General features: G+C 37.6%; 1 protein-coding gene across 8 annotated transcripts in view; it reads left to right on the top strand.

The window, feature by feature from the left end:
• POU2F1 (POU class 2 homeobox 1) overlaps positions 1–14,090 on the top strand; it is a 186,589-nt gene that overhangs the window by 147,055 nt on the left and 25,444 nt on the right. For all 8 annotated transcript variants that reach the window (XM_089911659.1, XM_089911650.1, XM_089911642.1 and 5 more), the window contains 3 exons: positions 41–186; positions 1,479–1,658; positions 3,092–3,197. In XM_089911659.1, coding sequence (XP_089767785.1) covers positions 41–186; positions 1,479–1,658; positions 3,092–3,197 — 432 coding nt within the window. The remainder of the gene's footprint in view (positions 1–40; positions 187–1,478; positions 1,659–3,091; positions 3,198–14,090) is intronic.

Raw genomic sequence — 14,090 nt, 5'->3', positions numbered from 1 at the left:
CTCAGCTGATTTGATTTATGTGTTTTCTTCTTTCTTACAGAGAACCTCTCATCTGATTCGGCTCTCTCCAGCCCAAGTGCCCTGAATTCTCCAGGGATGGGAATTGAGGGCTTGAACCGTAGGAGGAAGAAACGCACCAGCATAGAGACCAACATCCGTGTGGCCTTAGAGAAGAGTTTCTTGGAGGTTAGTGAGGTTTTTACTTTTCATATACATAGGATTGTCTGTATAATACTATTGTTAAGTGCCGTAGACCAGGCGTCCCCAGAGGTCCCTGGTTCCCTGTTAGGAACCAGGCCGCACAGCAGGAGGTGAGTGGCGGTCGAGTGAGCAAAGCTTCACCTGCCGCTCCCCATCGTTTGCATCACCACCTGAGCCATCCACACACACGCACACACACACACACACACACACACCCTCCACCCCTGTCCGTGGAGAGATTGTCTTCCATGAAGCTGGCCCCTGGTGCCATGAAGGTTGGGGACCGCTGCCGTAGACCATAAAATATGGACTTATAAGCTTCAGCCCTAATGGATGCTTATAAACGTATTGGAGACAATGAGAACAAGTAAGTTACTGAACATAAGGAAACAAAACCAGAGTGCTTCAGGGTTCAGGAGAGACCAGGCTTAGAGATCCATGTGAGCACTCAAAGTGAGAGAGGCAGGCAGCAGCTGTAGGATACATAGGAATTCCACAGGTAGGGAGAGGTGAGGGGAAAGCGCTTCCAGCAGAGGCATCCAGAGAGAAAAGCCATGACATATATCAGGGGAAACACAAGTAGTTTGGTTTGGCTAAACTGTAGTGTTTGGAACCAGAACACTGAAGGCCTTGATGAGCTATAGAGTTCAAGTTATTTCAACAGGTCTTTGGTGTGGTTTTTTTTGTTTGTTTGTTTGTTTTTCTGGTACCAGAGAATATCACAATCAAAGCTTCCAACAAAATTTTGACTTCTCTAATGCAGAAAAGCCTTGAGCACCATGGAAGGAGCGTTGAAACAGGAGTCTTTATCTGCTCTGCCACTTATGAACTGTGTGATTGGTCAAGTTACGTGGTTTCCTAAGCTGAAGTCCCTTTATCTGTAAAATAACTGCCTTTCGTGCCCCACAGGCTTATGGCCTGCCTCACATTGTCCAAGTGAGATTATGTGCATGAAGCACTGGGGAAGTTCTTAAATTCCCACTAATAAATAAGGTATTGGTTTCATTCACGATTAATTGCCCTTAAAATAAAAAATATATAAATATTCAATAATAACTTATTCTAAGTTAACATGACTGCATTTAATGAATACATGTTCATTAGAATGTCTGTCTGTAGAAGTTCTTTGTTAAAAGTGGAATAATATGGCCTTGTATATCCCAATTTCATTCTCTTATTGTTCCTCCTCCCCATTTGTTTATTCATTTAATGACATGGTTATGTCAGTAGTTCAAAAAGTTTTTCCAAAAGGTGATTTTTTTTTTCCCCCTCTTCAGAATCAAAAGCCTACCTCGGAAGAGATCACCATGATTGCTGATCAACTTAATATGGAAAAGGAGGTGATACGTGTTTGGTTTTGTAACCGCCGCCAGAAAGAAAAAAGAATCAACCCACCGAGCAGTGGTGGGACCAGCAGCTCACCTATCAAAGCAATTTTCCCCAGCCCGACCTCACTGGTAAGGATGAAAAATAGGGAGGCATGCTCAAGGGTTAATTTTTACAATTTTACAAATACCCTATCAAATGAATTTATTTCATTATAGGAATTTATTGTGTATATTCATGTTGAAAAAAGATATATAAATTTATATTTTAAATGTTACAAAAGTAATTAAATGTCTTGTCATTATTAACCCAAGAACTTACTGATCTTTCTTTTTTAAAGGAAACAGTTTTAATCCTTTCCTGTTTCTCTGCAGTTCTATTATTCTCTTCTCTGATGTAGTTTATTAGGTTACTCTGTAACTGGGAGTAAATTTGCGGCTAATTCCAGTTATCTAAAAAAATCTTTAGTTGCACTTTATTCATGTTGGCTTCTAAAGCTCAATTTATTAAACTTACACATACATGATTAAGTGACAATAAATTCCCAGATAACCTTTAGCTCTGAACTTGTATTAAAACAATTGTCTCAGATTTTCACAAACATGTGGGCCTTTTATTTATAACCTCACTGAGTAAAGTATTCCTAGACTGAAGGGACATATAGTGGTCATGTGACTCCCTTGATCTTTAGGACAACTGTAAATATGATGCCACATTTCCAACCAGGATTCCAAAGATGGGAATATTGTTGAGTTTGCATTTCTGATACTTTCTTGTTAATTGATTTTTAATTTATTTGAATATTATTCTATACTGGCAGGCTTTTCAAACTAAGGTCATCATTAATAGCACTTACTAGTTTATTAAGTGAAGCCTATGGTTGTTAAATGGTGAGGCTTTAATCATAAAGTTCATGAGATAGTAGTTATAAAAAAGATAGTCATTAGGTACAGTTTTGTTTTATGTAGGTGACTATTTTGTGTTTTGGATTTATTCTAGAAGGAGGGAAGGATAGAAGGAAGGCAGTGTTTCTTACAAAAATGTAGAAATATTTATCTTATTTCAAAAACAAACTGTCAGTTTTTAAAAATTTGTTTTACATTCTTTCCTTAATATCATTTCATTAAAAACAAAACCAAGACAGTCTTGTCCCCACATAGTTGAAAATAGAAGCAATGCAAGAACCCCAGATCCCATGATCTCCTTGAATAGTTTTCTTGTTTAGATTAAGTTTATAACTGGTATAATATTTCTGTCTTGCTAAACACTATTGAAATACGGAAATTTGTTTTTATTAATTTCTTTTTAAAACTTGGGCAAAGCCATTAGTAAACATCAGTGAAAAACCATCTATTCAAAAGGAACCTTTCAACATAAGCCAGTTTTCTCAATTCCAAGATCAAAGAGTAATTAATAAAATCACTTCTTTTTAGCCCCTTTTATTTTATTCTATTGTATCTGGAATTTTAAAAATTTTATAGGAAACATAAATCTACAATATGGACTTAAATTTTTAATTTTTGATTTTTAAATGCTTCTGCATATTTTCACTTCTGACCTCTAGGTGGCAACCACGCCAAGCCTTGTGACAAGCAGCGCAGCAACTACCCTCACAGTCAATCCAGTCCTTCCTTTAACCAGTGCTGCGGTAACTAATCTCTCTGTTACAGGTAAGCAGCAGCCAGGCGGTGCAGCTGTTAGGCAAATGATAGGCCCATGCTAAGTTTCTATGAGAATCTGCCATTAAATTGTAAATTAAGGTTTTAACTAAAAATATGTATTGCTTTTTTAAAAAAAGTTATATATGAAAACCTGAACTCTAAAAAGAAATCAGGCATAATACATTTTTCCAGAAAGAATACTTTCACATAAAGATTTTATCTTTTTTTTTCCCACATTAGTCTGCCTTCTACGTTGCTTCCTGAGTTACTTTTTTTTTTTTTTTTTGGCCGCACTGCATGGCATGCAGGATCTTAGTTCCCCATCCAGGGATTGAACTCACACCCCCTGCAGTAGAAGCATGGAGTCTTAACCACTGGACCACCAGGGAAGTCCCAGAGTTACTTTTTTTCAATTAACTCCTCCTCTCCTTAAAAACATTTAATAGCTGCAGCTTTTTACAATCAGGAAAACGTCCAAATGTATCATGAATTCATAGACTATATCCAGCCTGGACCTTATCTTTCACTAGTCTTTTCTCCATCCCATCCTCAACACAAAAGAGGACTCCTACTACCTTTGTAAACATGCCCATAGCGTAAAATGTTGTCCATCCCAGCCTCCACTTCTTTCTGTTAGTGATGAAACTACTCCAGCTTAGATATCAACTCTTCTTGGATATACTCTTTAGCTTCTTCAGGAAACTATTTGTTTCTACCTGCCTATATTATAAACAATTATATTTTATACTTCTCTCTTTTCCAGTAGACCTTGTACTTCTCAAAAGATCTGAATATTCCCTTTGAAATATCAGTGCTTGGCACATTCACAATAAAATGAATAAATAAATGTTTTCCCTTTACGTGGCACATTTTCCAAATACATCTAAAATAAATTAGTGTTGTCATCAGAAGTTATCTAGTGATACCTAAAGCAGAAGACATTCTGTAATTATTCACCAGGTTGATATATGCTAGTAAATCATTGGATAGATTTTTGATCTTTCATATTCAAGCTTAAATTTAACCTAGAGTTGGGGAATTTGGTTTTTTTCACTCATATTTTAAGTGACCTAACCATGATATAAAAATTGAATAAATGGCTTTATGTAGTTACTAAATTTCTAAGTCATTAGAAAATTTCATAATATTGTTTGTTTATTCAGAACAGTACTTTTGACCTCTTTTGGGTCTTTGACCTCTTTGAAACTTTGGTGACAGCTATAAACTTTTCCCCTCACAAAGTAGACATACTCACAATTTTTAGTAAGATTACAAGGAGGTTTATAAATCACAAACCTCATCAGTCCCCACCTTACCAAGCCTTGCCATTTCTGGATGCCTTAGAGGCAAATTAAAAACCTCTGTTCAAGAGTGTATAGTATTCAGCACCTCAGCTTAAAAAGCAAACTGTTGGTGATTGGTTGCCGCTGTGTTGGGCACCAGGAACATGAAATTCCTGTCTTTGAGGAACTTACTGTCTACCCTGACTGCCACTGGCTGGTAAATTGTGTACTTTACCTTCCAAACAAATCATAAGTCATATTACATTAGGTTTAAAGATACCCATCTTTTGCCAAAAAAAAATTCCTAATGGTTCAGGCATTAAGAGCAATAGGTTTGCAGATTTCTTTAAAAAAATGGCACAAATCTGAGGCAGAAGGTAATTTTAAGAAGATATACATGCTCAAAACTAGCTAAAATTTTTTTTATTTTTTGGTGATCTTAACTGCCTAGTCAGATTTTCTTAAACTCAATTACTTGGCCCATTTGTTTAGATTTAATTATGACAGTTTTCTGAAATGTTAGTAACTTTTGGAATGAAATTTTTCTTTAATCATTAAAATATTTAACATAGGAAATTCAAATAGGAAAGACACAATCACCATGAGTACTATTTTTATTTTGTCTTTATATCTGTTTTTATATGTACATAGATGTACGATTCTAATAGTATTTATACTGTATCCTTTATTTTTAGCTTAACATCTAATAATAAGTATCTTCCTCTGTTATTATAGTTTTTACTTTTCTACTCTTGCCCTTATATCAAATGGTTGTACTGTAATTTCATAACCATTTCCATATGTTACCATCATGGTTAAGTTCAACCGAGGGTGACCAACTCTTGCAGTTTGAGCCCTGCAAATATTACATCCCAGGAAGCCTCTCAGTCTCTAAGCCACGTGACTGGTCTTGCTTGTTCGCTATTGTATTCCTCGTGTCCAGCACACTACGTAGAGTGTAAGATACCCAGTAATTATTAAATGAATGAAGTTTTCACTGTTACAAATAATGCTATAATGAACACCTTCGTACATATAGCTTTTTCTTAAATTTTTTATTTTAACATAATTTCAAACTTACAGAAAAGTTATAAGAATAGTTCAGAGAAATCCTAAATGTCTTTCTCCAAATATTCTCCAAATATTAATAGAATTAATATAATATTTGGAGAATATTAATTCTCCAAATATTAATTTAATATTCTCCAAATATTAAAATCTTACTATGTTTGCTTTCTCCTTTTTCTCTTTGTGTTTCTGTATGTGATTTTTTTCTGAACTGTTGTAAGAGCAAGTTACAGATAAGCCCTTTTCCCCTGAATACTTTACTGTCTATTTTTTAATAAACAAGAAATATAGGGGAAAAGGATAAGTTCATCCTTACAGTTGAAAGCCAACTAATAAATGTGGAAGCAATGATGGAATTATATGAGTAATAACAGATCCAGGCTATCTGTATCAATATGGACTCAGAAATCATTCTGTATTCAGTAGGTTAGAATCCTACTATCACTTTTTATTGTAATATTCAGATTGTCCCAGATTTAGCCAATGGGAACTACTTCAAGGTGGCTCCTGTGCCCTTTTGACATGTCCCTAGCATTCTTTGAGTGCTTCCTTATTTCTTAGCACACAAGATGTTCACCTTCATCTTAAAGTTTCTCTGCTTCTGGCCTAGAATCAGCCTCCTTAAAATCCATGAGTTCATACTGATATCTCCAATTCCAATCCAATATCCTGTAGTTCGTTCTTTTCTATCCTAACCTCTTTCCATATTTTAACTCCCTTCTCAGTGACAATGTGTAACCTGGCTCCCATTATCAACAATACAAGTTACTTAACTGTTCAATCCTATAGTGAAAAGAAAGTGGTTTCAAAATTGCTAACCCATGCCTCTGAAAAGAAAAGACCTACTAATTCAGTTCAATTTAGAGTTCTCGTCTTAAGCCTAAAGGCATAAAGCCCAAATACTGTGTTCAAAAGTTATTTTGGTTAGTTCTTTTTATATCCTCTTCAGTGTAGTAACATTATTCATTTGAAATTCAGGTCAGTTTATTTGTTTTGTTTGTATTCAGTGTTAGTGTTTCTCCTCCCATCCTTGTGATTTTTTTAAGAATATGAGATATTAACATGGTTTTAAAAGGTAAGACTATACAAAAAGTTCTCCTCAGAAAAATGTCGTTCCCTTCTATCATAATTCTCTGTATCCTTTCCATCCCATTCCTATCTATGCCCTTCCTGTGTTTGTTTTGAACTATTGAGTAGAGATTTTTTTCTTTTTTAATTTACCCTTGTTTGTTGCTTTAAAGGTATCATACTTAGGTGATCTTCTGCACTTCAGTTTTTTCACTTAACAAAATATCCTGACAATCACTCCACGTTAGTTCATAGAAATCTTAATTATTCTGTTTCATTGTTGTAGACTATTATGTGTATGTACTACAGTTTATTTAACCCCATTCCTGTTGTATGGACATTGAGTTTGTTTCCAGTATTTTGTAATTATAGACTATGCTTTAGGAATAACCTTGTGGATATGTATTTTTGTACTGTTGGAAATGTGTCTTGAGGGTAAATTTCGAAAAGTAGAATTGCTGGGTCAAAAGGTACACACCTATGTGTTGTTGGATACTGTTGTTTTGTTGGATACTATCGAATTGCCTTCCAAAAAGATTGTACTTATTTTCATTCCCACTAACAATACATGAGAGGGCCAGTTGCCCCATAGCCTCCACAACAGAATGTTACACTTTTTAATTTTTACCAACCTGGTATGTTAGAAATTGTATCTCAATGTACTTTAAATTTCAGTTTTTTAATCGTGTGAAGTTGAACATCATTTCATATACTTAAGGGCTATTTTTCATCATTTATAACAGTGAAATAGGTTTTGTTTCACCTTGATTGATAAATATTGCATAGACTAGAAATTCCAGCTGAGGGAAGTGGTAAGAGCAGACACTATTGTCTTCTTTCCAAGCATATTAGTTTTCTGTTGGTGTGTAACAAATTACCACAAACTTAGTGGCCTAAACCAATATTCATTTACTATCCCACAGTTCTGTAGGTTGGAAGTTTAGGCATGGGTTAGAGCTGGGTCCTCTACTCAGGGACTTACCAGGCTGAAATCAAGATGCTGGCTGGGGCTGTGACCTCATATGACACCCAAGATCTTCCAAGTTCATTAGTTGGCAGAATTCTGTTCCTTGTGGTTATAGGACTGAAGTCCCCATTTTTTCTGCTGCTGTCAGCTAGATCACTCTCAGCTCCTACAGGCTAACCCCAAGTCCTAGCCTCATGACCTTCTCACGACATGGCAGCTTCTTCAAAGGCAACACGAGAATCTCTCTCCAGTCAGCTGCTATGGAGGGTCTTATGCAATATAAGGTAGTCAGTCCTCTCACCTTTGTCATATGATATAACCCAATTAAAGGAGTGGCTACCACATCTCCCGTCATATTCACAGATCTGCCTATACTCAAGAGAAGGGGTTATACATCTGGATTTTGATGGCTTCCTTTAAAGAGTTTTTGAGTTTGCTTTGGCAGACAGATAGGTTACTACAGATCAGCTTGATCCCTTCAAGTCTTATTTTTTAAGCTTTATTAGATTGGCCCTAGAGTAGCCTTCACTAGTTTAAGGTGTGACTCTTCTGAGGTCTCTAATAAATGCCCAGATATTCAATAATCTCTACTGTCTGTGTAGTTGGAACTGGACTATCTCCCTGTCCTGCATGAATTCCAAGGATCATTCAGTTTACAGCCTCCCTGCCTGGACTCATGGGGTTTCCCTGTGCGTGTGCAATTTAGTATTCAACCAAAGATTCTAGGAAACCCCTATGCACATTTCTAGAGTTCTTTCTCTATTAGTTTCTTCCTTTCCAGTACTCTCCCTTGCAAATTCCAGCCATTTCAGCATCCAGCGACAGTCTTTGTCTCCTCAAATCATTGAAATTGCTGCGTTCTACTTAGTTTCCTCTTCTGGTGCAGCAGTTTAGAAAGTGTTTCCAAATAAAGTCCAGGTGATTATAGGGCTCACATCATTTGTTTCCTTTTCTTCAGGGATCACAGCCCTGTGCTGCCTATTTTCTCATATCTAAAACATTTTCTCATATATTTCTCTATTCTTGTTATAGTGTAAGGGTAAGTTTGCTATCATTTACTCTTATGGTCAAAGGCAGAAGTCTCTAAAAATGTTAAATTAATGATCAGCGCTTATAGGCATAGATGATCTTATTTGCAAAGCAGAACTAGAGACACAGACGTAGAGAACAAATGTATGGATACCAACGGGGAAGGAAGGGGGCAACATGAATTGCGAGAGTGGGATTGACATATATACACTACTGATACTATGTATAAAATAGGTAACTAATGAGAACCTACTGTATAGCACAGAGAACTCTCCTCGATGCTCTATGGTGACCTAAATGAGAAGGAAATCCGAAAAGGAGGGGATATGTGTATACGTATAGCTGATTCACTTTGTTGTACAGTGGAAACTAATACAACATTGTAAAGCAAGTATACTCCAATAAAAATTTTTTAAATAAATTTAAAAAAATAAAATAATTTATGTATACACAAAAAGTAAGTTGCAAAATGAAAAATGTTTGGATCAGAAGCAAATAAGTTTCAACACTTGATAAATCTAAATTAAGAGAAAAAAATAATCAGCCTTTATAATTGTAACAGACAAAGTCTAAGGTGACCCTCCCCCAGCATGGTGTCTACCTCCTAGTGTTCCAGCCTTTGTGTAATCCTTTCCCCTTGAGTGTGGGCTGAGCCTTTGGTTTGCTTCTCATCAATAAAATGTGGCAAAGGTGATAGGATGTCACTCCATGATTATATTACATTTTGTAAGACCCCGTCTTGTTCCCAGACTTACTCTAGAGACCCTCCTCACCAGTTTGATGAAGTAAGAAATAAACAACCATGTTAGGAAGCTCACAAATCAGGGTACTGAGGATGACCTCTAGGCGCTGAGGGTGGCCTTCAGCCAACAGCCAAAAAGAAGCTGGGCGGCTTAGTCTAGAGCGGCAAGCAAATTCTGCCAAATGATTTCTGCCAGCAACCCAAGTGAGCCTGGCAACATATTCTTCCCCAGTCATGCTTCCTGACTGGAACTGTCTGGCTGACCCCTTGATTGTGGCCTTGCAGAGGACCAGCTAGACTGTGCCTGCACACCTGACCCACAGAAACTGTGAGATAGTAAATGTGTGGGGTTTTTTTTTCCTTTTTATTTATTTTTTAAATAGATCTTTATTGGAGTGTAATTGCTTCACAATACTGTGTTAGTTTCTGTTGTACAACAAAGTTGAATCAATTGTTTTATACTGCTAAATTTGTAGTACTTTGTTAAATAGCGATAGAAAATGAATACAATAAGATTACATTTGTATAAATATCATTCAGGGACAGCTCATATGATTAGGGTGAAAAATGTAATCTTATGACAATTAAACCTTGCTCCTTGAAAGAGAAGGTTACAAGAGTCAGTGTCAAATGGATTTTCTTTTCTTCCTCTTGTCAGCAGTTGCTGAAAATCATGCCTCATTTTAATTTTTTTCCTATTTGGACCATAACTTCCTTACTATAGCCTCTTTTCCTCTGACATTTCTATGTTGCTTTTTTTTTTTTCAGTTGACAGAAGTAGCATATTCTTTCACTCATATTATTTATGAAAGACATCCAGTATCTTAATCATACAGCTTATCTAATGCATCTACTTTCTTCCTGAAGACTTTCTCCTTGGAATCCCTATAATTGCTTATTTTAATCTTTTCACTGTGTTCCTGAGTTAGATCCAATATTTCTGAGAGCCCATGTCTCCCTCTACCTTTTTCTTTTTTTTTTTTTCCCTCTACCTTTGATTCCTTTTTGTTTTGCCTGGTGCACACTCTCAAGTAATTTTTTTCTTTATTTGGAAAGATTATGTGGGAGGGAAAATTTCCAAGTACATGCATAACTGAAAAGTATTTTGCCCTCACAGTATTTGTAGTTTGTACAGTAATAGAATTTTAGGTACAAAATTACTTTTCCTTTGAACTTAGAAGGTATTGCTCTGTTGTATTTTAGCATCCAGTGTTGCCAATGAAAAGTCTGATTTCAGTCTAACTCCGATTTGTTGATCATTTGTTTTTCCCTCTGTAAACTTTAAGGATCTTTTTATCCTTTGAGTTCTGAAATTTCACTAGAAGGTATCAAGGCATGGGCCTTTTAAATTTGTCCTCCTTGGCCTTCAGTGGGCATTGTCAATTTGAATTAATGTCTTTCTTTAACTCTGGTAATTTGTTTTTCTTCCTTATTTCTGGAACGTATTTTAAACAGACTTTAAACTCTCTAAATTGATCCTATATATCTCTAACTTTTCTCTTGTGTTTTTCATTTTTTAACTTTTTATACTTCATTCTTGGAAATATATCCTGAATTTTATCTAACTGTTCCTGTGTTCTCATTTTTTATTGTTGTCATTTATATGTTTTTCCAGAATCATATTTTTAATTTCTAAGAATGTTTCTTTGTTCTGATTCTGCCTTTTTATAGCAATCTATTTTTAATTTGTAGATACAGTACAAATTAGAATTGTATTTAAGTTGCTTCTTCTGGCCTCAATTCTGCTTATTTATTTTGTTCCATTTCTTTTGTGCTGTGGATTTTTTCATTGTCTGTTAATTTTTGATTATTTAGTCATACCGATGAATGCAAGGCCTTAGTACTTAATATCAGTAGCTTGTAAGGTTTTTTCTGCCCTTGTGTAGCTTCTGTTACTCAGCATCCTTTCCCCTGATTGGAAGGGAGCTGTGAGCTGTGAATGTGGGGAGAGAACTGCCAGACTTTGCTCAGGGCCTGTGGGTGGAAAGCAGGCAGGCAGACCAGGCTGTACCCTACACCTTCCTCAAATGAGAGGGATGCCAGTGCTTACACTAAAGTTCGTAACCTTCCATACTCAGATTTTTATTTTCTTTGAAGAGTAGTAGGTGACATTAGTTAGTGCTTAGGTGATAAGTCTGGTGGGGGGAGGAAAAGTCCCACTGACAGAGCTGGTGTGTGAACAGGTACTGGTCACCCTGTTCTCTGCCCTTGTTTCCTACTCCTGCCTCAGTACTGACAACGCGGAGCTTGAAATCCCCTCAGGGCTCCACTGGGGTAAATAATTCCCACCTCTATCATAGTCTTCTACTGTGCCCTTCTGGACTATGGTTGGTTTCTCTACAACCCAATTTTAACCTCTTTCTCATTTCTGCAAATATATCAAATTCTCAAGTTCTCTGAAATCTCACTCCCAGAGCTCTCACTCCCTTTTTTTATTACTTTACCATCTTTTGGGATAGCATTTTAGAAATGAAGGAATAAACATACCCTTAGTCTGCCCTCTTCTAAGAGAAATGTTTTGTGATTGCCATGGTCATTTTTATTTTCCCAGTATCTATCATAGTGCTTGGTACATAATAGGTCCTTGGTAAAAATTTTCCCTTTTTTAATTTTTTTAAATCTTTTTTTATTATAGTATAGTTGATTTACAATGTTGTGCCAGTCTCCTGTACAGCAGAGTGACTCAGTTATACACATAGAGACATGTTTTTTTTTTTTGGTGGTACGCGGACCTCTCACTGTTGTGGCCTCTCCCGTTGCGGAGCACAGGCTCCAGACGCGCAAGCCCAGTGGCCATGGCTCACGGGCCCAGCCGCTCCGCGGCATGTGGGAATCTTCCCGGACCAGGGCACAAACCCGTGTCCCCTGCATTGGCAGGTGGACTCTCAACCACTACACCGCCAGGGAAGCCCGAGACATGCTTTTTTTATATTCTTTTTCATTATGGTTTATCACAGGGTATTCAATATAGTTCCCTGTGCTCTACATTAGGACCTTGTTGTTTATCCATCCTAAATGTAATAGTTTGCATCTACCAACCCCAAACTCCCAGTCCATCCCTCTCCCTCCCACCTCCCCCTCAGCAACCACAAGTCTGTTCTCTGTGTCTATGAGTCAGTTTCTGTTTTGTAGATAGGTTCATTTGTGCCAAATTTTAGATTCCACATGTAAGTGATATCATATGGTATTTGTCTTTCTCTTTCTGACTTACTTCACTTAGTATGGTAATTTCTGGTTACATCCATGTTGCTGCAAATGGCATTATTTCATTCCTTTTTATGGCTGAGTAGTATTCTATTGTATATATGTACCACATCTTCCTTATCCAGTCATCTGTCAATGGACATTTAGGTTGTTTCCATGTTTTAGCTATTGTGAACAGTGCTGCTATCTATGAACACAGGGGTGCATGTATCTTTTTTTTTTTTTTTTTTTGGCTGAGTTGGGTCCTTGTTGCTGCACGCGGGCTCTCTAGTTGCAGTGAGCAGGGGCCACTCCTCATTGCGGTGCGCAGGCTTCTCATTGCGGTGGCCTCTCTTGTTGTGGAGCATGGGCTCTAGGTGTGCGGGCCTCAGCAGTTGTGGAACGCGGGCTCAGTAGTTGTGGCTCATGGGCTCTAGAGTGCAGGCTCAGCAGCCGTGGTGCACAGGCTTAGTTGCTTCGCGGCATGCGGGATCCTCCCTGACCTGGGCTCGAACCCGTGTCCCCGCGTTGGCAGGCGGACTCCCAACCACTGCGCCACCAGGGAAGCCTATGTATCTTTTTGAATTATAGTTTTCTCTAGGTATATTCCCAGGAGTGGATTGCTGGATCGTATGGTATTTTAGTTTTCTGAGGAACCTCCATACTGTTTTTCATAGTGGCTGTACCTGGTAAACTTTTCTACGATAGAAAATGAATGATCATGACTGTACTGCTCCAGAAAGATATGTATTCTGTGTCTTAAGAACTTGTAAAAATTCCACAGCCCTTAATAATCTCAGCTAGGGCTCCCCTGGTGGTGCAGTGGTTGAGAGTCCGCCTGCCAATGCAGGGGACACGTGTTCGTGCCCCAGTCCGGGAGGATCCCACATGCCGCGGAGCAGCTGCGCCCGTGAACCATGGCCGCTGAGCCTGCGCGTCCGGAGCCTGTGCTCCACAACGGGAGACGCCACAACAGTGAGAGGCCCGCGTACCGCCAAAAAAAAAAAAAAAAACTCAACTAAACAAGCTCTGCCTCCAATTCTTTTTCCAAAGTAGTATTTCATAGTGAACTGTATGCAATCCCATAACCATTATCAGTCTCTCCCCATTCACTTCTCCCCTTGCTTACTCTGTCTCTATGAATTTACCTGTCTCAGACATTTCATATAAATGGAATCATGTAATATATGACCCTTTGTGTCTGGCTTCTTCCATTTAGCATATTTCCAAGGTTTATCCATATTGCAGAATATATTGGAACTTCATTCCTTTTAATACTTGAGTGATATTTCATTCCATGGATATACCATACTTTATTATTCTGGAGTTGATGGACATTTGAGTTGCTTCCAGTTTGGGGCCATTTTGAATACTGTTGCTATGAGTATGTGTGTATCAATACAAGTTTGTTTTTTTTTTTGTATCTTTACCGGAGTCTAATTGCTTTACAATGTTGTGTTAGTTTCTGCTGTACAACAAAGTGAATCAGCTATACATATACATATATCCCCATATCCCCTCCCTCTGGAGCCTCCCTCCCACCCTCTAGGTCATCACAAAGC

This window comes from Delphinapterus leucas, chromosome 1 (genome assembly GCF_059928025.1).
Source record: "Delphinapterus leucas isolate spDelLeu-1000000601 "Yukka" chromosome 1, BTC_Dleu_Yukka2, whole genome shotgun sequence".
NCBI classification, from domain to species: Eukaryota; Metazoa; Chordata; class Mammalia; order Artiodactyla; family Monodontidae; genus Delphinapterus; species Delphinapterus leucas.
Note: the sequence above shows the minus strand (reverse complement) of the source record. Positions and strands in the feature narration are given on the sequence as shown.